Here is a 25,784-nt window from a genome sequence, read left to right on the forward strand (position 1 = left end):
TACGCAGAGTAGCATGCCAGCGATTTTTAAACGCCGGCTAAATTTTCTGCTCTTCATTAAAGAGTCTCTCTCTCTCTCTATTGAGTCGCACAGTTGCCCCAATTTTGTTTACAGATGAAAAGTGATATAGACTAGGTGAATGATAAAGTCACTGTAGAACGTGCAGTAGAAAGCGTGCGTACAAGTGGTTTCATAGATCGCCGAACAGAGGAAACAGCGACTCGAGTAGAGGATCATGGCGACGACGTTAGCCGGTTTGGTTTCCTTTGTATCGTCGAGTAGTCGCGGCTGAGTCGCATCAGTTTCGTTTATGAACAAAGCAGCCAGTTTACGGAGTTAATCATCATCATCCGCCTGCCTGTGCCAACTGCAGGCAAAGGCCTCTCCCATATCTCTCCAATTAACTCTGTCCTGCGCAAGCTGCTGCCACTCTATCCCAGTAAACGTCTTAATCTCATCCGCGCGCTTAACTCTTTTCCACCCCCTACTACGTTTGCCTTCTCTTCGAATCCAGTGCGTTACCCTTGAGAAGTATCGTTTATTTTGCCTTCGCATTATGGGGCAATTACTACCTCTATCACAGTCGGCTACTTGCACTGATAAATCTGATCATGTGTCATGAAGACATTAATAGCCGTATGCCTCCTCCTAAACTATACAAAGCTTCAGCCTTCATTCCAGAACGCTTTTGGTTATTAAATACGGCCAACAAGAGATGGGCGTCGTCGCACTGCACTTTGAGCTTACCACAACTGCATTCTCGAGCATGAATTTTTTTTTATTCGCACGATAACCTCGAACTACGGAGGTGAAAAAAAAAAGTTTCCTAAGCGCATAAAGCAACGGACACCCGTAAGCAACAGACAAAAGCAAACAGTAGTAAAGCCTATCAAAAATAAGAAGAAAGAGGCGGCAGAAGCTGCTGGCAACGGTCAGACGAGGTTCGCATCCTTGGCCAGCTGGTAGAAGACGGACGTCTCCTGCTTGAGGAGTTCTTGAGGCGCGTCGAACTCCACGATCTGGCCACGGTCCAGGACCATGATCCTGCAATGCACGGATGAAACGTGTTATGCATTTCCAGTAAAAAAAAAAAGCCGTAAAACCTATGTCATATTGTGATTATGCCGCGGCGTAGCCGCGATCCAGAGTGCTTAACATTGGGGAAAAAATACCTGGAAAGGAATGAGTAATCCGCAACCTTCCCGCTGGTCCATGACGTGGAGCTGCGGAAAGACGCCTGCCATAGATCAGCGGACACTACCTGCCCTAAGTAGACGCATTACCTTACCACATCCAGCACTTCTTTCTAATTATGCACACGCTCATTAGCATACATAAGTAGGCACACTGGACTACGTGATACATCACAGAATACACAAGGTGTCCCTTTACCAGGGTGGAAATTTGGTCAAGTCGGTATGGATTTATAGCATAATAGTAGCGCAAAACCAGGACGACGGACAAAAGGGAAGAGAACACGCACCAACAACACAGGCGCTATGCCTGTGTTGTTGGTGTGTGTTCTCTCCCCTTTTGTCCGTCGTCCTGGTTTTGCGCTACTATTATGTTTTATTGCGTCCCTTTAAACAAGCCGAACGAACGTTCTTCAGTGGCCTAGGGGCAGTGTGTCTGACTCGCAACCCAAGTGTCATGGTTTTGATTCCCAGCTAATTATCCCAATTTTCTTTTCAGCACAATTAATTTACCCTACATCCTTACATGTCATAAAACACTTGAGTCATGATTGACCTCGTAATCGCAATTTAAAGTGCAATTTTAATTATTTTCATTCCACAGCCAACCGTGTGACGTCAAGACCATTTCGATCAATCAGGATTTTCTCGACATCCGAGCAGTTATGCCAACCCCGACAACTGAGGCATTTTATCCGCTAAACGGGAGTTTAGAGCCGTCGCGTAAAATGCGGGCTCCGCGTCTTGCCGCAGCATAGTTTCCTCATCCTTTCGTCACGGTATGCGTTGTGACGGTCCATGAAGAATTTCTGACCAACAGCTAGTTTTTGGTGAAGCTACAGAGCTTTGCAGTGTTGCCCTACCGATACAGTCGAGTGCGTTTGCGTCATTTGCTCTTTATTACTGTTTTGCAACGACATCCAAAGAAACCCATGCTCTGAAAAGCTGGCCGCCATTTGCTGACTAGAAAAAGATGTCTGCTGGTTAGACCCCTTCAGCAAACGAAGTGCGAGAGCTTACTGGTCCACTGCTCTCAATGGGCGGGAAAATACCAGGCTTCACCACAGGTCTTAGCGCTTTACAAACTCACCAAAGTCTATGAACTCCGCTGTCTGACTTATAGATTGTTCAGACTTGTACAACCTGTATGGCTCGTCTGGTTAAGGCTCCAGAAGCTCGACTAGAGGACGCCGAAAATCGCTCCCCTGTGAAACAACCTGATATTCTACAAAGTTTAGGTCGATTTTAATTTGCGTTAGCGAAGTGCAGTTTGCATAACGTGTGCATACAGAACCAGAGTCGCGAAGTCGGCGACTCTGGGAGGAACCTCCTATAAATAGTATAGTAAAAATATGCACTTAGGAGTTGCCGAAAATTATCGACTAATTAACATCAGTTGGGTGCGCTGAGTTTTACATGTGAAAAAAATGCAAGCCCTTTAATTTGATAGAGGCGAGTTTGATGGTTCGCACAATCATCATCAGCAGCAGCCTTATTACGCGCAGTCAAAGGCCTCTCTCGTGCCTCTCCGATTAACCCTGTCCTTTGCCAGTTGCGGCCACAGTATCCTCGCAAACTTCTTAACCTCACCCGCCCACCTATCTTTCTGCCGCCCCCATCTACGCTTGCCTTCTCTTAGAATCCACTCCGTTACCCTTAAGGACCAGCGGTTATCTTGCCTTCGCATTACATGACCTACCCAAGCCCATTTTTTCCTCTAGATTTCGAGTAGGATGTCATTTACCCGCGTTTTTTCATTCACCCACTGTGCCCGCTTGCGGTCTTCCACTTTCTCTCTATCCTTTCTTTTACTCCCACCTTTCTCTCTTACCTCACGGTGCGGTTCATGTACCTCACGTAGAAGTGAGGCAAGTACTGCGCCATTTCCGTTCCTCAAAAACCACTAAAGAGTAGACGCGATACCGCCTTCTCCTTTCTTTATTTTTCTATTTTTACTCCTTCGCTATGCAAACTTTCCGCGCAAGTTGAAACGCCCTTCTCCCACTGACGGAGCACCCAGTGGTGCCCACGCTCGACGGAAGCATTACACACATATCACCATGGCCTGCTCCTCCCGGAGGCCGCCGCGAGAAGTCGACACTTTTCGAAAACACAGAAATCGATTACAAATCACCAGTTAGACACTTTCCGAAATCACAAGTATCAATCAAAACTCATAATGCGCACTTAATTACCAAGTACAAATCCCACTTATCGATTATACAATTACCCATCGCCAATCAGCAATCACTAATCACCGATTACCAATCACCACTACCAATTGCCAATCCACATTCAATTTACCAATCACGCTCATCAATTACAATCACGATTACCAATCCCATTACCAATTACCAATCACGAATCGCAATTACCGAAATCCAATTACCATTGCCAATAACTATCTAGGTTAAACTTCACGGCATACTACGCCACTACACACTCATACACACATCTCAAACACACGTCACTAAGTATTGCACACCACAACGCACTCACTAGATGCCTAAACCTAACCTAACAAGCCTAAACCAACGACCATTCATGGCCTGCGCTTGCCTGTCCGCCTGGAACGCAGAGGGTCGTTGACCCCTAATGCCGGCTTATTTATTTTAATTAATTGCTGCTATATTCTGAAATACCCTCATTAGAAGAACCTCTGCGTCAATTTCGGCTTCATTTTGGTCTTCTAATTCGTTAGCTTCATTTGGAACTCCTGGACCACGCCCAGGCCGTCCACCGGATGACGACTATTTTTGGACCGCACCAACGAATGTGACTGGACTTCCTTCGAGAGTCCAGTGTGTATCTTTGTAGATAATCATTTATGCCAGCAGTCGCACTGTCGCAATAAAAAATAAACACCGGGATTTTTTTCCGACTAACGCAGGACGTCGCTGGACGATGCCGGATTTTCAGCAGAACGAGCTCCTTAAAGGGAAGCTGAAACGGGTTTTTGAGAATTCGAGGTTATTTAAGAATTGGGATCTTTCAAGCGTCTAGATAAAGCATGCAAAGTATTTTTGCGCTAGCATTTAAAATGGTGAGATAATCGTCAATTAAAACCGCGACGATGTTTAGGCTTCTCCTCATTATGTTGAAGGAGTGCGAGGAAACTCGGTTGTCGTCACGGTTGCCGAAATTTCAGATGACCGCTGCGTACGCCTTCATGCTGCTGTGTGTCGTCAGATGGCGCCAAACAATGCATCGTGAGCTTCACCTTCGATGGCGTCGCTTTTCTTCCATGGAATAACCGTTTCTTCGCTGGAAACGTAGTGCCGTCATACATGACGTCATTATCGGGGCCTCTGCCCGTCGCTGTGCACTTCAAAGAAGCTGAACGCCGACGAAGACTTTATTTGGCGATTACGCCACCATTTAAAATGCTAGAGCAAAACGATTTCGCATGCTTTACTTGCACATTTTGCACATTTGGCAAGCTTAAACTGATCGGATTCTAAAACCGCTTCAGTTGCCGTTTAAGCTAGCGCTTAGAATGCATGCCTAGCCCTAAGAGCGCTTGCCATAGACGAGAATGTACTGCAAAGCAAGACTTCTGAACCTAGAGAGCGAGACTCGCCTGTCGTAGTCGAGCACGGTGTTGAGGCGGTGCGCGATGGTGATGATGGTGCAGTCGGCGAACTCCCGCCGGATGGTCGCCTGGATGAGGTCGTCGGTCTCCATGTCCACGGCGGCCGTCGCCTCGTCCAGAATCAGGATGCGCGACTTGCGCAGCAGGGCTCGCGCCAGGCACACCAGTTGGCGCTGGCCGACACTGCGCCGCCGGAGGAGAGAATTGGGAGGCCCTTTGAGATCAAACTCCCGAAGAGGAGACATCGGCGCCCCGTAACACGTGCACGAAATAGGATCCCCTCGACTCCGGAGACCGGGGCATTGTAAACATTTCTGCTTTCCCGCAAGTCGCAGAACAACATTGCAAGTCAATGCATTCCGTGCTTCAACGAGATGTACGCAGTTCTAGAAAATGCGAGACCACACCGCAATCGTTTTGCCTGGCACCGAGCTCGTTTAGGTTCCTCCGTCGTGGTTGACCACATGCATATACGTGGCGACTCCGACGTGAAAAAAGGCGGCTAATACCTCTGATTCCAACAGAAATGCTCTGGAATTAGTGGGGAAGGGGTTTGAGAAGATAGAATACTTCACCTGTATTCACGTGTAAGGATCTTCACCTGTGCACTGCAAAACTCACTTGTAACAATGAACAGCACTGCTGAGCTTCCACGCGAGGAAACAGGCAGTGCCCAACACCCAAATGAGAAATGCATTGCCATCACACTTCACCTGACTACGTTAGTGTGGCGGCTGGCGAACTGATTCCACCTACAGCAAGAAGCTTCGGAACAGGACTTATTGCAGCGTGCTTTGACAATGTGGCAGGTCACGGTGCATGCTAGCAGTCGTCGGCGTCGCTTGAGGACAAGTTCAACCATTTTAGTTATCACAATTGGCGCCCAAAATGCTTCTGGTGAAGCCAAATTAGAGTCAAGTACTCTACACTTCGGAAAAAACAGTTACAACGAGCTAGGAACGCCGGTCATACGTGATGTCACCAACCTGGCTATGAAGCGTTCCCCAGGCGATTATTGGAGAGTTATTGCAGTGCGTAAACAAGTAAACGTACAATCGGCGCAAAAGAAAAGAGATTGTTTAACGCACGTAATTGTTCAACGAGATTGTTTAATGCACGTTTAACGCACGCAGCTTGCAATTTATGTCAAACGAACACGCAATTGTTGCCTGTATATACATCCGGATTTATTAAACAAAAGTAGCGCTGAGGTGTAGCAGTCTTTATGGGAGCTTTCCTTGGAGAGTTGTACGTACTGGCGCGGTAAATGCTCAGTCCTGTAGAATTATCTTGAAGCATTCATTTAGCGAATACACGGGCTGTTTGCTATACAAGCAGGAGAAAAAGGCGAGCAGCAGATATCGTAATCAGCAGCCACGAGACCCGAAGTCTAGCAGGGGCGGCTGCGCGGGCGGAGCGAAGACAGCGACGGGTGTTGGTCGGCACGAACAGTGAGACGTCGCGTCGCTATAATGTGAGCAGGGGATCGACCAACTCACGCGCTGTCAGCTACGAACAACCGACAGAGACAACCGTCTAGCATCAGAGCAATACGTCAAAGCGATATACAGAGCAGAAACTGCGTTGGCATACGCGGTATGCCGACTGGCATCGGCGCAAGCGAGCCTTGGTTGCAGAACTCGCTGTTGTACCTTGCTCGCTGGGCTTTTCTCAGCATATCGCAGTACCTACCAAGCATGCCGCCATTTCGAAAGGCGCAGGTATGGAGCATGTGTACGACAGCAGACGACGCAGCAGTCCTTGTCTCACAACTTTTTGGGCCCACGTCACCAGTGTTGCTCGTCTTCCCTGATCATGATGTCACAGCACAGCCGGTGCTCAGAAACCAAAATCGCTCAATATAAATAATGAAATAATAAATTATTTACCGTGCATATACGAGTATGAATACGCAACCTTTGAAACAAAAAAAAATTAGCTGAGGTTTAGCTCTGGTTGAACAGGGCAAGTTGCGTAAGCAAGCAGCAACTGTTTTGCCCGAGGCGAACGCGCGTATTTATTCCCCGTTTCCCTCCCGCTTCCTCTCTCCACATTCCGACACATGCGTCGAGAGCGCGCGACTAGGCGCGCGGCGGCGGCGCAGCGACGACCTGCAGCCTGGTGGAGCGCGGCTGAAACGGTTGCTATGGCAACAGCGCCCCATCTGTTTGACCTCGCTGCGGCTGAAGGTCCACCGTGGCCACCGCCGGGAGCTACGCGACGGCTCGAAACCTGGCGCAGTATTGCTTACGCAATACAACACGTCAGCGAAAGTTTTGGTGCCTCCGCCTCTTTATACCCAGTGCTTTACCACACTTATTTATTTATTTATTTACAATACCCCTAAGGGCCCTCGTGCGAGGATATTACATGGGGGGGGGCGATACAATCATAAAAATATGGCACAGGAATTTGAGCAAAATACACGTAATAATGAATTAAAACTAGTAATGTACACAAATAATAACAACAAACAACGCAGAATAAAATACTCAGTAAATGCACATAATACAACAAAAATACCAAATCTGTTAGTCCGTGGTTTGCTTTAGCGAACGCTGAAACGATTGTGGGTTAACCTCAATAGCTATGTGTGATGGCAAGTTATTCCAATCTATTATAGTGCGAGGAATGAATGATTTCGCGTAGAGCAATGAACGGCATGTGACGCGTTTTATTTTGTTAACGTGGTCACGGCGAGGAAAGACTGCAGGGTGTGGCAAAAAGAAGTCGTCGTGGAGGGTGGGATGGTGATACAGTTTGTGAAGCAAGGTTAGGCGAGCGAAATGGCGTCGACATGATAGCGGTTCCAACTCGGCACGTTGTTTTAATGCTGTGACACTGGTGAAGCGTGAATAATCTGAAAAGATGAAGCGAACAGCACGGTTTTGCAGGGATTCAAGGTTGTTTATGATGTAAGCTTGATGAGGGTCCCATATGGCAGAAGCATACTCAACTTTCGGGCGGATTAGCGTGATGTAAGCAAGTTTTTTTAAATGTGAAGGCGCGTGTTTGAGATTATGCCTAAGAAGGCCGAGTGCGCGATTTGCTGATGCTAAGATTGTGTTAATATGGTAATGCCAAGTTAGGTCAGACTGAAAGTGAACTCTTAGGTACTTGTAAGTTGTTGTAAGTTCAACTGTATCGTTATTGAGGAAGTAGGTTGTAGCAATTCGAGTGGAACGGTTAGTAAACGACATTAACTTTGTTTTAGATGCATTTAGAGACATTAGCCAGGAAGAACACCAAGCCGTTACAGCGTCAAGATCAGTTTGAAGTGAATGGCGGTCGGTTTCGTTAGTAATATTACGATATATTACACAATCATCCGCGAATAACCTAATTTGAGACGATACACACTTGGGTAGATCGTTAATAAAAATTAAAAAAAGCAGAGGGCCAAGTACACTTCCCTGGGGGACTCCAGATGTTACGGGGACAGAAGACGAGTTAAAGCCGTTGACAGAGGTGAATTGTTTTCTGTTATCGAGGAATTGTTTTATCGATGAAATAACGTTGGGATGGAGATTTAAGTTTGTCAATTTGGTTAGGAGCCTGTGATGGGGAACGCGATCAAAAGCTTTAGAATAGTCTAAAAATACTGCGTCAACCTGTAAGCCAGCGTCTACTGCGGAAAATATGTCGTTAGTAAATCCAGCGAGTTGTGTGTCGCATGAATAACCCCTGCGAAAACCGTGCTGCTATTTGAAAATGATATCGTGCTCCCCTAGATAATTAATCACTTGAGTATGAATTATGTGTTCCAGGAGTTTACAGATGTTGCTGGTTAATGAGATAGGGCGATAGTTAAGTGGAATGGTGCGGTCTCCGGATTTGAAAATGGGTATTACTTTCGCTGTACGCCAGTCGTCAGGAATTGTACCAGATGATAATGATTGTGAAAAAGTGACGTCAATACTTGATAGAGGTTTAGAGAGGCATTCTTTAGTATTTTGTTATTAAATCCAAGGTGATCAGAGCTAGTAGTAACTTTGAGGTTATTCAAAAGGGCAAGAATGCCTGATTCATTAATGATAATTTCTGGCATGGAAGTGACGGAAGATGACTGTAACATGGGCGAGGAAGTGGTGTCTTCATGGGTGAACACTGAGACGAATGCGTCGTTAAGAAGCTGTGCACACTCAGTTTCAGTTACTGGATCACCACCAGGATTAGTTAGTACGATTTCGGGGTGGGAACTCGGATTGATGACGCGCCAGAATCTATGAGAGTTATTGGTTAACATGGTGGACAGGTCGTGACTGAAGAAATGATGACGATACTGATGACCTCTTAGCTCTGTAATGAAAAGTCCGGTTCACGTACCTGATGTTTTCTCCGCCTTCTGTGATGTTGTGCTCAAGGCCTTTCTCCAGGCCAGCCACGTATTCCTTGAGGTGCGAGTGCTCGAGCACGCGCCAGAGCTCGTCGTCGCTAAACTTGTCGAAGGGATCCAAGTTCGAACGCAGAGTGCCGCTGAACAACACGGGGTCCTTAGAGACAGACAGTCATCATCATCATCATAATCAGCCTGACTATTCTCACTGCTGAGAAAAGGCCGGTGACCGTACGGTCACCGGCAGGTGCCAGCACTGTGGCGAGGTAGAAGATACCCACCACATGATTTGGGCCTGCCAGCAAAATTCAGACTTAACCCTCAACCCTACAATGGAGGACTGGGAGGTGGCCCTGCTTGGCTGCTCAGACCTTCAAGCCCAAAGGGCCTTTGTCCAGAGAGCCAGGACGGCGACTTCGACCAATCGGGTCCTGGACTAGGGACACCACCTAGCATGTAGGTCCACTTTATGGGGCCCACACCCCTCTTTATTGTGCAATAAAATCACCACCACCTCTAATATATCTCCAATTAACCCTGTCTTGTGCCAGCTGCGGTCACCTTATCCCCGCAAACACTTCTTAATCTCATCTGCCCACATATATTTATGACACCCTCTGCTACGCTTGCCTTCTCTTGGAATCCACTCCGTTACCCTTAGCCATAATCACTAATCTTGCTTTCGCCTATGCCCATTTAATTTTCTTGATACCGAATAAGGTCTCATTAACTCGCTTTTGCTCCCCGGCCCACTCCGCCCGCTTTCTGTCTCTTAACGTCATGCCTTTAATTATCCTTTCCATAGCTCGCTGCGTTGTCCGCAATTTAAGTTGAACAGTCCTTAAGCACAAATATTGTCAAAGGTAACATCTTGGTTGACCATTGAGATGGCATTAGTGGTGGCATTAATTCATATCGGGCCATGAGCAGGCATTTATTCTGAGTTTATATAATGCTATCGCCAAAATATAATTCTCAGTCTGTTCTCATTTTTTGCATTATGCATCAGGAGCATTCCGTCAAGAATTCCATATTGTGGTTACAAACAATGGCGCCTGTACTGTAGAACCGAACTCCAGTAACCACAACTCAAGCACCGCTCCAGAACACTCCTGTAAATAGTGTTCTACTCTTCTCTACCTTGTAAAGAACACCCCTTAAGTAACACACAATCATGAATAATCTACTTCGTCCACGGCATGATAAAAAGCTTTTCTGATGCACATTCCCTTAAACTCTCGGAATGCCGCTGCACAGAGGGAATCATCAGATCATCCCAATGATGTCTTACCTATAGTCGGACACGTCTGAAGAACAATGCTGCAGACGCCTCTCAAAAGAGACCCTCCAGTCATTGGGGCCGAGCGATTTCCATGACTCCGAGGCCAATCCCATTAGACCTTGGTTAATCTCCTTCAACTGTCATCCCCTGCGATGTCACGCTAGCAGGTTCGAATGGATTAACCACGACGCCATGAGAATTCGTAGACGCCCTTAGCTGGACGGCCTCATTTGAGGGGCATCTGCCTCTTCAATCTTGAGTTGTGTCTGACTATGGACTGGCAGCTTGTCATGTTTATAGCTTTTTTTTTTGCGATGATTCTTTCGCACAGAGGCCTGTGGCCCGTGTACTGTGCGATGTCAGTGCACGTAAAGGAACCCCAGGTGGTCGAAATTTCCGGAGCCCTTCACTACGGCGTCCCTCATAGCCTGAGTTGCTTTGGGACGTAAAACCCCAATAAACCAAACCAATCCTAGAGAATCTTTCCAACTGTGCCAAGCAGTTCAACGACACTCGCCTGGGGGATAATGGTGAGCTTGGAGCGCAGGTCATACAGGCCCAGGTTAGAGATATCGATGCCATCGATGCTGATGGCGCCACCGGCAGCCTCGATAAGCCGGAAGAGGGAGAGCGTGAGCGATGTCTTGCCGGCGCCCGTACGGCCCACTATGCCCACCTGGAGAGGAGAGGGGTGTTTTACAGCATCAGCATGATTCCCAGCTCGGAAAACCTTCCGAGGTAATGTCACACAATAAAGATAGCTGGCCTAACTGGTGGCTTCTAACAAGGCGCGACATACTACAAGCAATAAAAGTCGAGGACAGAAGGCGACAGGCCAACACCTAGTGGTGAACATGGTTTACGCAAAAAGCGTACTGGCGCTAAAAGACGGAGACAACACACACAAGACAGGATTGGAGCCAAGTGATTGCTTCTATCCCTGCTTTCCTTCCTTGTTTCAGAGCTGGTAGTATGTTTCAACCTCAACGTGGTGTCTTGTCTCACCCAAGGCACGGTAGTAATCATAAGCCGCTCATTGAGACTTTATTCTGATCCTGGACATTACCAGGAAATTTGGGACATGTGCATGGAGTTTCTTTGGCTGCTACTACGTTGCGCATGGCTTTGAACCTTCAAAAATAGCACGTTCATGTCGTCCGGGATGTAAGAAAGAAAAAGGATGGCCGACTGGCTGCAGAAAAGAACGTGATAGGCCGCCAGGCTTAGGGCACTGGCTGGGAATTCCTGGCAATGATAAGAAATGGCACGTAACCATTGCAGGGGTATATGGCACGTCAGCGCAGCAACCAACCTTCATTCTCTTCGGACACCAGACTCTCGACTGATGAAACTCTTTGGTTATGCCACTGCCCTCATACCTGTTCCTGGCCTTGTCAGTTCATTCTTTAAAAAAAATGCAGTATCGCCATCGACAGTAGATATAAGATTGAAATTCACTGCATAAAGGGCGTAGCGCATTATAGAACGGCTCACCAATCGCGGAACCCGCCCTCGAATGTTCTTCAGGTCATCTGGCAGCTTTCACTGACTCGTGTTCTTCGAGAACGAAAGTTCCAATTTGTTTTCGGCGAATATTGTTTTCGACGAATGAATCACTAAATTTTTTCGGTCACTTAATGTCGCAATTCTGGGAGGTCAAAAGTCACTTTGGAATACTTAGGCCGTTTTGTCAGCGCGAGCAATTTGTTTACCGGCAATTGACTTTCAAATGCTAGTACTTGGAGCGGGGCTTGTAGAAATTTCTATGGTCAATAAAAAAGTAATACAAGTTAAATGAGATAGCAGGAACAGAAATGCAAGTGGAAGTTTAAGTTACTTCTGTGGCTAGGTTGTCATTATTGTTAGGTTGCTGCGCTGGGTTCAGCAAGAGGGCGGGGCATCACGCGGTCATCGTGTTAAAAATTTCTTACACCAGGAGTTGGCCCTTCTCGATCTGCAGAGTCGTGTAAGCACCGTTTTATCGCGCCTTTGCGTCTCTTCTTGGCTTTGACTTTGCGTAACTAATACGAAAGAGTCAGCTAGCTGTGCCTTGCATGCAAGAATACTGATCTTTTCGGTTAAAATCCAATTTCGAAAGCTAAATTCTGCGTACTTTTATCAATTTTTTTCTGGTTTAAACTGAAAAGTGCAACGCATAATTACGCACTACGTCTAGCATTGCAGGCTCAGCTCAGTTCCATGCAGAACAGCGTGGACAGAGCGCGCGAGAGTTCGCTCCTACGAGTTGCGCTGGCCCTGAACAAATTCCTGTACTACATCCCTTACTGCCATCTTATAAGTACACAACAAGACAAACTAATCTAGGCCCTTAATACACTATACAAAGCAATACTAGGACTCCCCCCTCAGGGTTCTACAGACACCCTGTACAGAACAGGCCTTTTTTTTCCCCTTCAAGCCCTCCTTATTAAGACCTGCACCGAGAAAGACAAATCATCCACCTGTCCAGCTCGCCAGCTGGGCGGTAGATACTATCCCAGACTCCCTAAGCACCCATCTCTTTCCCAGACCCACCGCAGTCTCCGATCTACCCCCCTAACCTCCGCCTCGCACCCATTCCACGCAACATGTCTGCACACACAGACACATGGGCCGCCGCCAAACATACGCATACAAACACAAGCCACCCTTGGACGCTGCGACGGTGGCCTACACAGACGTCTGTCTCACGGAAACCGCGGGCTCCACAGCAGCCTTCTTCCTCCACCCTTGCCTCTCTACAACCAGCACTCACACAACCGGTCCATACACCTCCCCACCCTCCACTCTCGCCCTAGAATACACGGGATCGCCGATGCCATCACACACTTTGCCACCCTACCCCCCGCCCACGCATACGTTGTCTATACAGACTCGCAAACAACTCTGCGCGCCATCCACGAAAGAGCCCTCCCCTTTCCTACCCGATCGACCTTAGATGTCGCCCTCATAGCATTGAGCCCCCGACCGGTGACCCTTAGGTGGATCCCTGGTCACACGGGCATTCTCGGCAATGAGCTGGCTCACCAGCTTGCCTGCGAAACTGTACACCGGGCGCTGGGGATCCCATGGACGAGCAGGAGACGGAGCAGGCGGTCAGGGCTTACAAACACACTGTCGACGAATACTACACGCAGCAAACATTGGACTTAGCTGATTTACCCCCGCCACATCCATCCTTATCGATCCGTGAAGCTCGCATTCTTCGCCGAATGAAATTTAATCTCCTTCGTACACCAGAAAAACTTTATCTGTGCCGGTACACTTCCTCACCTCAATGCCCAAACTGTCCACACCCATATGCCTTAGACAGAACACTGCCTTACACAGTGCCACTCAGTTTTCCAGTCAACCGCCTATCTTCCCTCCTCCCCCCCCCCCCCCCCCCGGCCCATCTGGCTCGCCTCCCTGGATCTAGAACTGCAACGCGCCCTCGTCACCTTGGCCCAAGACCTATTGAATCCCTAACATAAAGGCTGTTTTAATAAACGCGTCACACCACCGCCACCACAAGTCGCGCTGCTGACGTCAGCACCACTGCCACATGCACGGATGCTGCGATCAGGCAAGCGTTTTCTCGCTGTTCACTGAACACGTGGGCGCGTATAGTCGTAGTATAGTGTACAATACTTTGCAAACGGTTATCTTGCATTGGTACAGCCACTGTGCGATAAGAAGGATACGTTAGTGCTTGCATGTTAGCGCTTAGTGCGTTCAGTGGACGCTCGCAATGAGTGAGTTTTGTAAAAGCCTTTTGTAAAGGCTTTTATAAAGGCTGTGGCTAGAGTTCCGTCCAGACGGAACTACAATTTGCGCTAGAGTTCCGTCCGGACGGAACTGAATGTAGCGATGGGGTACCGTCCAGACGGAACTGTATCTGACACCATACAGTTCCGTCCAGCATTATCTGCCACAAGGGTTATGTCAAGACGGAATTAAAGCTGGCGTTAGGGATTGGGAAACCAGTTTGCCTGCAGACTTTTGCATGTCCATTTAAAAAATTGGCAATCCTGTTCCGTCTTATGTGTGACAGGATATTCTGCTGCATTATTTTATTTTCCAAGCAGGCAGTGAGAAATGGCAATAGAGCGAGTTTTGACTTGGGTTTGTTGGTGCGTTTGCATAATGCTTGTTGACCATTTGTGTACGTCTTTGTCTTTTTCGCGCTACGTCATCTTGCAGCACAAACATACAGGGCTTCACATCACTTCGCGAAGAGTTTCTGCACTCTGCTTCTAACAGTATCATTTTCCCGATCCTGCATGCATGCACGGAAGTTATACCTTCGAGGATGCAACTAAACGCAGTACGCGGACAGATATTTTGGTGTCGTATACACGCGTAGAGAGAACATCTGGATACAGCTTTGTCAACTGCTTATTCCGGTGGTAAAGAAATGCTCTATGTGGGTAGAAATCACCCATTTTTATAGTATGGACAGTACGGACATTATACAGTTTTAGTTTTACGTACGTAGAATCTCCACGCACGTAAACGTGAGCAGTCTACGTAGCGTACGCTCGTGTCCCTTCGTACAGATTTAGCTACACGTACGGGAATCAAACTGTGCAGATCTGCCATAGAACATAAAAAATGCGCCAGCATGTTGTGCCGCGCCATGCAGTACAGATGAACAAAACTAATTTTGTTTAGTCGAGCTGCTTGGAGCGGAGCTAGGCCAAGCCACAGTGCGGGCGGTAAATACTTTCCCCCTTTCTTCTGACAAACGTTGAGCGATTTCATTCCACCGAACTGCATGTTGGACGTTGTCTTCAAAGGGATTGCATTCCTTCACGTCCCGCAGCATATTGAAATCATCGCTTTTCGAGAAGCGAAGGCGCGCTGGTGTCCCACTCATGTTGACGACGTGTGCGTATGGAGCCAAAACGTGCACCGTTTTGCTTTTCCCGCTGGCTGTGCCGAGGGTCTCGCAATATCCAGCGAGGTTTAGAGCTTCGCGTGGTCTCGCGAGACCGTCGTCACACTCGTTGCTATGACGACCACAAATGCTTTTCCGTCAGGCTTAGGAGCTGCTGAAACGGAATTCTATCTGGAAAACATCAGCTAGTTCTCACCTAAAACTTCATGCGAGAGCAAGAATGGACCAACTGAAGGTAAATACAGAAGCTTACAGCATGATACCACGTCGAGGGTTTAGCGACGAAGCTGTTATCGTAGTGAAGCGGGCGGGCAGGGCGCCGCCATCTTGCCAACGCCACGTACGCAAGCAACGTGAAGGCAGCAACGCAAAGACCCGAATCTCACTTACGTCCGTGCGACCCACGCAGACACTTCATGTTCTGCGCATGCGCACTGGTGACCCGTAAGCGCTCTACTTACGTGAAGCTTCTACGTATGTGAAACTAAAACTGTCTATTGTATGGACGGAACTCTAGCTGCAGTAAATATTCCGTCTGGACGGAACTGCAGCAGCAGCAAATGTTCCGTCTGGACGGAACGCTAGACACTCCGCTTACAAATGCACATAGTAAAGGAATGGAGCCTCGTGTGATAATGCAAGTGTAAAGAAAGAGACGGTGCATAGGCGACTTCTCATTAATCTGTTTGTGGGGTGCATATGCAAGTTCCAGCATAGCAAATATCGACGGAGACCGGTGAATATCGAAGCGGAATCATCTTGCCTTCTGTCCAGGACTGAGGTCGCAGCTGATGCCCTTGAGGACGAGCTCGAGGTCCTCCCTGTAGCGGGTCGAGTACTTGTCGAAGACCACTCGGCCCGCTATCGGCCACGAGTCATCCGGTTTCGTGTCCGGCCTCTCCCACGGCGCCTGACCGGAAGGGAGGCAAGCACACAGATTTAGTATCACATAAAACAAATAATTATCGGAGAGACTATGCTACGGTTTACGAGGTGGCCGAAAATAGGTAACCGCAGTTGGCACAGAACATGGTTAACTGGAAGGATATGAGACAGACCCTTTTTGTGCTACAGTGGAAATGTAGAAAGGCTTATAGTGCTGGTCATCGCAATGCACAAACTGCGCCAACAGATGGGACCGAATTGAGCAGCCGACAGGGCGAACGCAGGTACACAGCTGGTTATCACTGAATACAATTAAAGAGCCTTCCTTTCAATATAACCATGCATGTCCACATTTAGAGTCTGAGAAACAGCCTGAGGCCCGTGTGGTTGGGGACTGAAGCTCGTGAAGGGAGGCGTTGTCCCTACTGAATTACTGGTATGTGCCCTACTAACGTTCTATCTTTATAAAATTGGTGTATCAAGTAGCCCTCTGTGCCCGACATGTGGTGTGCGCGAAGATATTCAACACTTGATCTGCCACTGCCAAATCTTTAATACTCATTGCAAGGCACTGTTAGGTGCTTTAGGACTTCGTCAGGATGACCCCATGCACCTGGAGCATGTCCTTGGACCCTGGACTGATGCGACTTATGCTGAGCGAGGGACAAAAGCTTTTAATTTTTCTAAGGGACACGGTTTTAGTGGACATACTTTGATAATCATTGTGTGTGTGAGAGTGCGTGAGTGTTGAGTATGTTTGATGTCACTCTTTTTTTTTCTCTCTCTGTCTCTCTTTCACCCTCTTCTTTCATCCTCAACTGGAGTAGCATGCCAGGCCTATAACCAGGCAGACCTCTCCATTATTCATTAAAGTCTCTCTCTCTCTCTCTCCTACTATCCGGATGGCCAGCTTCTGGAGACGAACTGGGCAGTGAGGATTTAGGACGTCCTGCGACTTGTGTTTCTCCAGACTGAACATGTCATGAGGAGCAACGAACAGTTCACCTGACAGCCATAAAAGGCCTGAGCTGATCATTAAGATTTGGACCTGACCAAACGGCTGGATCTCGAAGTGCGGGCCTTTAGGGAGCTTAAGCATTTATGGTCTCAGAGCTCCGCTGTACCATGATACCGCGCTCAGGGTGCACGCGTGCACTGATGTTGATCTCGACGCGCCGCCGCCTGAACGTGCGAAGCTTGCGCCGAGAGTGCTTGAGAGCGCGGGAAGAGCATGCCACTAGTAACAACGTGGAACAGCTATCATTCAGGGATTACTAAGCCTTACGGAATGCTCATTTTCAGAGGACATGATGTGACGCCCAACACAAGCAGAAAAATTCGCTGTCTTAGCTGTGATTGTTGTTGTTGCCTTGGTGGCATGGCACATACCCACGACGGGGGTAGGCCAGGGTTCAGTGAGGAGAGCTAAAAGAAGGTAAATTGGTGCCAAGCTAACGGTTCAACTTTAATTGCAAAGCTAATGATTTAACTTTGGGTAAGAATTCAGAATTAAAGGTGGAATTATAAATTAAAAGAAAAATAAAAGAGAAATAAAAATGATCTGGAAAAAACTAAACGGGCGAAAAGATAAGAGAATTGAATACAAGAAAAATTGCTGAGAGATTTTGCAATGCGGAATTTTTGGATACCATTAGCAAGGGAATCTGCCGGTAGCAATTATGTAATTGTGGAGGTAATCGCAAACTTGATGCAATTCGAAACCTCTGGCGCTAGCACCGAAGGAGAGAAGAAGCGGAACCGACGAAGTGAGTCCCATTAGAGCTGTGGTGCCGTTTGCATTCTTCGCCGCCTTTTACCCAGTTACCCGTCGACATTGGTACATATTTTTCAAAACATAGACTCTTTGGACCCAGAACTCTTCCGCAATCGTTACTTCACACGAAAAAAAAATGATGGTCGATTTGCGCAATTAGGCCAAATTCGTCTTCTGTTACTCTCTCTTTCTCTCTCGAGCAGTCCGGTTTTTACTCCGCCTCCGGCGTTCAGATCCAGTGTTCATGGGGAGTGATAATGGGGCAATGTCTATATATGCGGAATTAGTCCTTCTCTACTTTATATTCATAGATCCCTGGGAGTGCTCATGTCACTCCTGGCGCAGTAGTGCAGGGGTCAAGCGATGCGCCACTGCCCGTCTGTGGCAGGTGCTGCCATAGGCGGAAATTGGGTTGGATTGCGACTCGGGTCGCTTTTCCCGAACAGCCTCTCCCGATTAATTGACCTGCCACTTCACACGGTGCGAAGATCAGCAGCCCACCACAAATTAAGCCTTAAGAAAAACACTCAACGGCTAAATGGGGAGAATGGCCATTACAGGTGCTAGCACACTGAAACTTTAGTACAGCCTGGGTAGATCATTCTTTTCATTACGCTCAATGCTTCCGGTTTTTCACTTTATACTCCAAGTTAAAGCACCGTCTTGCATATCAGTTGTGATTATTCAATTCATCATCAGCATCAGCCTGACTACGCCCACTGCAGAGCAAAGGACCCTCCCATGTCTCTCCTGTTAACCCTGTCCTTCGCCAGTTGCGGCCACCGTATCCCCGCAAACTTCTTGATCTCATCCGCCCATCTAACTTTCTGCCGCCTCCTGCTACGCTTGCCTTCTCTTTGAATCCACTCCGTTACCCTTACGGACCAGCGGTTATCTTGCCTTCGCATTACATGCCCTGCCCAAGCCCACTTCTTCCTCTTGATTTCGACTAGGATGTATTTAACCCGCGTTTGTTCCCTCATCCACTCCGCCCGCTTCCGATCTCTTAACGTTGCACCTATCATTTTTCTTTCCATATCTCGCTGCGTTGTCCTTAACTTAAGCTGAACCCCCTTTGTTAGCCTCCACGTTTCGGGCCCATAGGCGAGTACCGGCAAGATACAGCTGTTGTATACTTTTCTCTAGAGGGATATTGGTATTATTCAATTACCCCAAACAGTGTCGAATTCGCAATTAATTTCACCCTTTCGTTTGTAGCACTTCGCAGTGTTGCCCAGGTGCCATGCATGTGCTCTAATAGAACTGCATGCCTCTCCCGCTCTGAGCAACCGCAGCTGCCGATATGGCCCAGTGGAACTGCACCTCCGAGCTCTCACCTCCTGCGGAGTGCGGGTGTACTCCAGGCATCTTTCGACGGCCACAAGGCTTGTCTCCGCGTCAGACGTCGCCCGAACGAGCATGTTCAGTGTCGACGTCACCTGCGGAAAGAATGAGAGTACCCGACAGCTTGACGAAAGTGTCGTTTATCTGATGGTGCTTGCGAGCAAGTGGCAGTAGAGTTGCTAGCTGGGCTAGTTGGTGAATATATACCAAGCTTGGTGAGAACAGACAAACTATGTCGACTTCACAGTCTTCTCTGTGCACTTCGCTTATTCAACGCAACGTCAAATTCAACTCAACGTCCCACTCACACTCGCATGTACTTTCTTGCAAGGACATACAACGTCCCTGGCATGCGATAACATCCTTTATCCATATGTCATTCTGGCTCATTTCCTTCCAGAATCCCCCACGGACAATCACTCTTCTCAGCTCCCTTCCCCACCCCTCTTTTGCGTCATGCCTGGTTTGCCTCCGATCAGCTGCAAGACCTGTTGACCCTTTTGCTTCAGTCCTGCTGCCTTCATGGCGGCTGATTTTGAGCTAGCAAATAAAATGAGTCTACTACTACTGCTGCTACTAGCTGCGTGTGCCGGTCAACTTCCTTCTCTAATCCCACGTCTGTTATCGCAATACCACTCTCTACGATGGATGAACAAAGACCCTTCGTAGAAATGCTCTCAAAATGGAACCCTCTAAACAGAGAAGATCGAGGCGTTCGGTCCTTAGCAAGGATTTTATCACATTTCGAATCGCTCAATAAGTCTTAAAATGATTGGAAGTGCGATCGCTTCCTATTAATTTCACCCATTTTCGAGTGCGTAAATAGCAACACCTGGAAAAGAAATTTAGACTTCCACGTCCTAAAGGTAGCGTGGAACACTATTCAAAAACGTATCTCTATGTCTGGGATGTTAAAGGATGCCAGTTCACGGATATCCTCCAGCAAGAATTTTTTTTTTCAGCGCATTTTGTAGATGTGTAGTCATCTGGGGCTTTATTCCTTAAGTGTCCATATTAAAATGGCTATTTCGCGTCCGTCTGTTCCTTGCACTCGCAACTAAGATAAACCCGCCGCTTTCAAACGTCCGTGGATGGTTGGCGACCGGAGCTCACCGTTGGCTGGCATCGATTGCGATATGTAGCCACTGGTGATGTCGGGTCGCCTTTCACCCAAAGACAGGGTCGCTTTCCACGGACACTTGAAAGTCGCGGATTGATTTGAGTGACCAGTGACAGAGGACCAGACAGACGCGAAATGGCCATTTTAAAATGGACAGCTTTAGAATGCGATCCCTGGAGTCAAGAAACAAATTTCAGCGTCTTCGCCCCTTTTCCTTCCGTTCATCACTTTTGTTCGCGCTGAAAGGTGGGCGCTCCTCTGTTACCCGCTTCTGTCCGGGCTGCCGACACGCACGGAAATTTTCCGGGGGGCGGAGCTTCATGGCGCACCGGCACAACACGGCTGACTTGAGCCGCGGCCACGGTGGCTGCGTCACGTCTGAAAGATTCCTCAACGTATAGCCAGCCAAGTCTTCAGCTAGCGTGCTCGACGGCCGCCTTTTCTCCGCTCCTGCGCCTTGCGACGGAGCAAACTTGCGAAAAGATCAAATGTAAGCACAGGTACACGAAGCCCGTACTTAATCTTGAGTTTTCAGCATGTTTGCACCGTCTGTAAGGCGCAGGAGCTCGCAAAAGGCCACCGTCGAGCACGCTAGCTAAAGACTTGGCTGGCTATACATACATATGCGCGCAACACAAAGTAGGGCTTGAATGTGAAAAAGCCGTCGGAAAGAGGTCGCTCGGTTTTAAGCATGACTGTAGTCATCTGCTGCGTGCAAGGCCCCTTGAGGGTACGATTTGTGCTGCCAAGCAGGCTCTAGGAGAGGGCTCCGGGTAAACTGCGAACTCTTACGTGCGTGGAAGGTTATATAGCGCCTGTGTAAATTAGCACGTCGACTTGCAGATGGGAGGTCTGATTTACCATGTCTCACAAGGGCTGCTTTGAAAAGAAGAAACGTCGAATACCACTGTTGTATATTCGGTGAAGAAGCGCTGGCTTTACGAAAATGTTTATGAGCGCCGTTGTAATTCCCCATGATATCGGATGACTAAATCTCAATTGAAGTGAATTAGATTATTTGCATCGGATGTAATTTGCCCTCTTTCACTGCTGCACGGTAATATAATGTCACTTGCGAATAATTTGTCAAGCGTGCATCTTCAACGTGGGTTTCAATAAGCCTTATGATGCCAGCTATATCGATGCTGCCGACAGCTCTATGTACAAAGCGTGGCGATCTTGTATTAATTTGCTTCTCTTTTTCTACCTTTAGCAGATATTATTGTCGCTTTATAACACGCGGCAAGAAGCTCACTCCTGCGGCCATGTGAAGACTCGTCGAGATATTTTTATCTATAATCAACTTCTGGGAAGACTGAAAATTCCCTCCCTTTAAACAGTGCGACAAGCAGACAGGCCTGCGGTGTGAGCCGCTAATAACGTAAGGTGTTGTTTCTTTATTTTACTTTCATTCGTTCCGTAAGCAATATGTTCGGAAAATACCGCTTGCTCCGATGCTTGCATTTTCAACGCCGCGCACCTGACCGGCAAAGGCAGTTGTTTGTGCCACCCACCGTGAGCGCGTAGCTGACTGAGAGACCAGCGAGGCCGGGCGAGAGCGTCTCCCGGGTGAGCACCGCCAGCAGGGCGGCTATGAAGACGATGCTGTAGCCGAGGAACTCCAGACGGATGGAGAGCCACCTGCAATGCACCGCAACATACGAAGTCCGCTATTAAGCCTGTCCCGGGACCGCCAGTCGCATACGACAGAAACACTGGCAAGGCGCCAAGTGCTTGAAACCCGCCACCACGCTCCACTCGGTAGCGAGGGCTAATGCGACATTCGGCAGGGGCTCTGGACGCAGACACTCATGATGGCACTGTCGCAAACGCTATGTGGCAGCGATGGCAGCCATCAAACGTGTAGCAGCGCAGTTTATAGAAACGGAAAAACACGGCAGAGCAATGCAGCAGGCACTTTTGCAAAAGAAACTTTGCAGACACATGCGCGAAAACGAACGAGATGAAGTTTAAACTTAGTTTAGCATGCCATATTGCGAAGACAAGACGTTAGTCTGTGTGCATAATCATTAGCATCATCAGTCTGACTACGACCAGCTGCGGCCGCAGTACCAACCCCCCCCCCCCCAAAAAAAAAAAAAAAATCTTAATTTCATCCGCCCACCTAACTTTCTGCCGCCCCCTGCTACGCTTGCCTTCTCTTGGAATCCACTCCGTTACCTTTAATAAGGACCAGCGGTTATCTTGCCTTTGCATTACATGCCCTGCCCAAGTCCACTTCTTCCTCTTGATTTCAACTGGGATGTCATTTACCCTTGTTTGTTTGCTCACCCACTCGCTTCCGGTCTCTTAGCCTATCATTTTTTCTTTCCATAGCTCGCTCCGTTGTCATTGAGTTGAGCCCTTTTTGTTCGCCTCCATGTTTATTCCTCATAGGTTCGTAAAAGTTCACAATGTTAGAAAAGCTCTTAAAACAGCTAGCTGGAGCAACTGTATTTTCCTGAGACCCGGCTATGAAAAATTGGTTTAATACACTTTACAGCAGAAACGCAAGCGTGGCATCCGTAGGAGTACCTACAGTGCCACAAAAAGCTATTTCATAGAAAGTTTTAGAATCATTTCGAACGTCAATAAATTATTTTTATTGCGAGAAAAGGCAACAAGTCATATTGCTGTAATTAATTTTACAGCTCACACCCGTCCTTTCTTCCTTGAATATAGGGTTAAAGCAGTCAATATTATATACAAATACAGACTAATGTACCATCTTAGGTTTTCAACCTCTGTCTCATTAAAGAGTCTCTCTCTCTCTCTCTCTCTCTCAACCTCTGTCGTGACTTCATTTCGGAAATCCCTTGCCGAACCCAGATTGAAGGAAACGTTGTCGTCACAAGATCTAGGAAACAATGCGCTCTCACCCGTCATAGAACAAACTAGGGAAATCAGACACTACACTTTCTCATGCAAGCCATTTTAAACAAATATAACTTATGCAATACACATGTTCACACTTTGGCCCCAGAAGAATCTAAAATGCATTTTGTTCTGACTAACGTGTAGAAGCTTACATTTGCGAATTTAAACCATTGTAGAGTGCACGTGCAAACATAATTTTTTGCCATTTTGTTGTTTCTGTCTCGCCCCGTGGTTGTGCTTATGTCGCGTACCTGACCTGTACATTACAGTGGCTTATTTCGAATATGTCTCGCTCTGCCACTGGTGCCGAAGAACTGGAGAACAAGGCCAGTATGGCGGCATCTATGCCGTCTTAAAAGGCTCTAGAACTGACATCAATGCAAAATTAATTTCCTTGGCCATCTTAACAACGGTCAATAAAAGCAGATAAAATCATGATAAACAGTGGCGCTCTGAAACAAGTGACACTTGGAGGGTGCTCTACGGTGAGTTGACGAAATTCCTGAAAGTGGAGCAGTCATTTCCTGCTCAAGATGGGCATTGACTGTTAACAATGAGTAAACAATCAATTTTAGCCGTGGGTAAACGCAAGAGCTTGAAGCACTGTCTCACCTGCTGGCCGCTATGCTTGGGAAGACGCTGCTGTGGTTGACATCGGTCAGCTCGTTGGACCTGGCCACAAACCTCTGGCCAGCGCGGTATGCTCGGATGGAACTGCTGCCGGACACCGTCTCCGAGAAGTGCACGTAGATCGGTGACCGCGAAATGGACTCGAGACGCTTCAGCTGGCGCGACGTGGCGATGTAGAATTTCTGCGGAGAGGTGAGATAAAAGGCGAATGAATTGGGTTCGTCGGTTAACGTTCATATATTCCAAACAGCGCGAAGGATGGGGCACAAGGAAGGAGACGCCACGAGCGCTTGACTGTCAAATGGCGGATTATTATTCCAAAAATCTAAGGAACGTATATAGGTTTGCCAAGATAAGAACAACGAAATAATTTCAAAAAGCGCACAGCGCGGCATGATAGGGAACGGCATGTGCCAAGCACTAGACAAACAAGTGGACACATGCAACAACAAAATTCATAACAAGTGTAAAACAGCTAACGCGCGCCCTGTCGCTATAATTTAGCTGTACTATACACTTATTATGAATTTTTGTTGTTTAATGTGTGCACTCATTTTGTCCAAGCTGGGCACGTGTCATTTCCTCTGTCATCTCTGTCATGCCGCGTTGTGCCCTTTTGTTGCGAAAGCAACACTACGCGAGTCGCCGAGCCATTTCACGGAGCTGAGCAAAGGCCATACTGCGCATGCGCGAGGAGCAGGGACGTCACACGGCACACAGCTGGCGCGCCGTCGCTGCGCGGGTGGCTCAGAGGTGCCGCCGCCGCGCTCGCCAGTTGCGCATGCGCAGTAGCGGCGCATAGCTAGCCTGCCGGGCCGCCGCCGCTGCCGCGCGCTCTCCATCGCCTCTCTCTCTCTCCTCGTTGCTTTCGCAATCCTACAGGTTTAACCAGAGCTAAACCACTGCAAATTTTTTGTAATTATTTTATTGTTCCTATCTTGTAAAACCAGAGCGCGTTCCTGAGCTTCTTGGAATAAAATCCGCCAATTGACAGCGCTCACACTGTCTCCTTCCTTGCGTCTAGTTTTTCCCGATGTTTTAAATATGAAAGAATAGGCTTATGTGCACATATGATACCAGCTTCGCATGTCATGCGCTGCCAGAAGCTATCCACTAAATTACAGCGCGTTTTTGTTCGAAATGTCATAGAGCTGTACGTCATCGTCATTAAAGCCTACAGCCCCCGATATGACCTTTGCACAAGACCTGGTGCGTGTGGGTCTATGCCTTGCGTATGGCACGTCATGTTCATGTTGAAGGCGCGATAGCATGGTAGCCTCCTTAATACGATCTGAAGATGACCCGAGAATAAAACTGCCCTCGCAGTCACTTTTCATCAGAGCACCGGCAACAGCGCAGCAATCACCATGGGATCTGAGGTTTTTGATGCGCAAGCGAATCTTCTCACGGCATCTGCCGTTTATGTCTGCCCATAATAGTTCGCGGCCATTGCTGCTGCTTGTTCGAAACAGCGGATGTGCTTGCATTCTTCGCGGCTTCGATAGCAACTACCGGATCATACCCGCTACTGTTAAAAGCTTGAAAAGAATCGAAGAACTTGAATCCAAACCGAACAAGGAGATAGAAATACATGTATATTCAGTCATTGCCATATTCAAGAAAATGGTGCGAAATTTTCAGTCATCCAAGGTCGATATTCCAGAAAAAAAAAACCAAAACAAGTATATCTTTGACAGATATATAGATTTCTTCAATGAAGTCTCAGGGGAACTACACAAAACTAGCAACCTTGTGACACAAAGAGCTCATATCTAGTGCTCACAGAGAAGCTTCCTGTACTCGAACGAAATTCGCGGATGGACACTTTCAAGATGCCATGTCTTTCAAGATGCCACTTTCAAGCGCCATGTC

At 47.8% G+C, this 25,784-nt stretch overlaps 1 protein-coding gene across 1 annotated transcript in view; it reads right to left on the reverse strand.

Moving 5' to 3' along the window:
• Positions 1 to 757: 757 nt before the first annotated feature.
• Positions 758 to 25,784, reverse strand: part of LOC149326759 (ATP-binding cassette sub-family C member 1-like) — a 112,412-nt gene continuing 87,385 nt past the window's right edge. The window contains exons 22-29 of the mRNA XM_089563814.1: positions 23,895 to 24,094; positions 21,920 to 22,046; positions 19,279 to 19,380; positions 16,046 to 16,192; positions 10,921 to 11,079; positions 9,112 to 9,278; positions 4,774 to 4,968; positions 758 to 1,044 (exon numbers count right to left, since the gene is read on the reverse strand). Of these exons, the coding sequence (XP_089419940.1) occupies positions 933 to 1,044; positions 4,774 to 4,968; positions 9,112 to 9,278; positions 10,921 to 11,079; positions 16,046 to 16,192; positions 19,279 to 19,380; positions 21,920 to 22,046; positions 23,895 to 24,094 (1,209 nt within the window). The 3' untranslated portion in view covers positions 758 to 932. The remainder of the gene's footprint in view (positions 1,045 to 4,773; positions 4,969 to 9,111; positions 9,279 to 10,920; positions 11,080 to 16,045; positions 16,193 to 19,278; positions 19,381 to 21,919; positions 22,047 to 23,894; positions 24,095 to 25,784) is intronic.

The sequence above is a fragment of the Amblyomma mixtum genome, chromosome 10 (assembly GCF_055824585.1).
Source record: "Amblyomma mixtum isolate Tamu chromosome 10, ASM5582458v1, whole genome shotgun sequence".
NCBI classification, from domain to species: Eukaryota; Metazoa; Arthropoda; class Arachnida; order Ixodida; family Ixodidae; genus Amblyomma; species Amblyomma mixtum.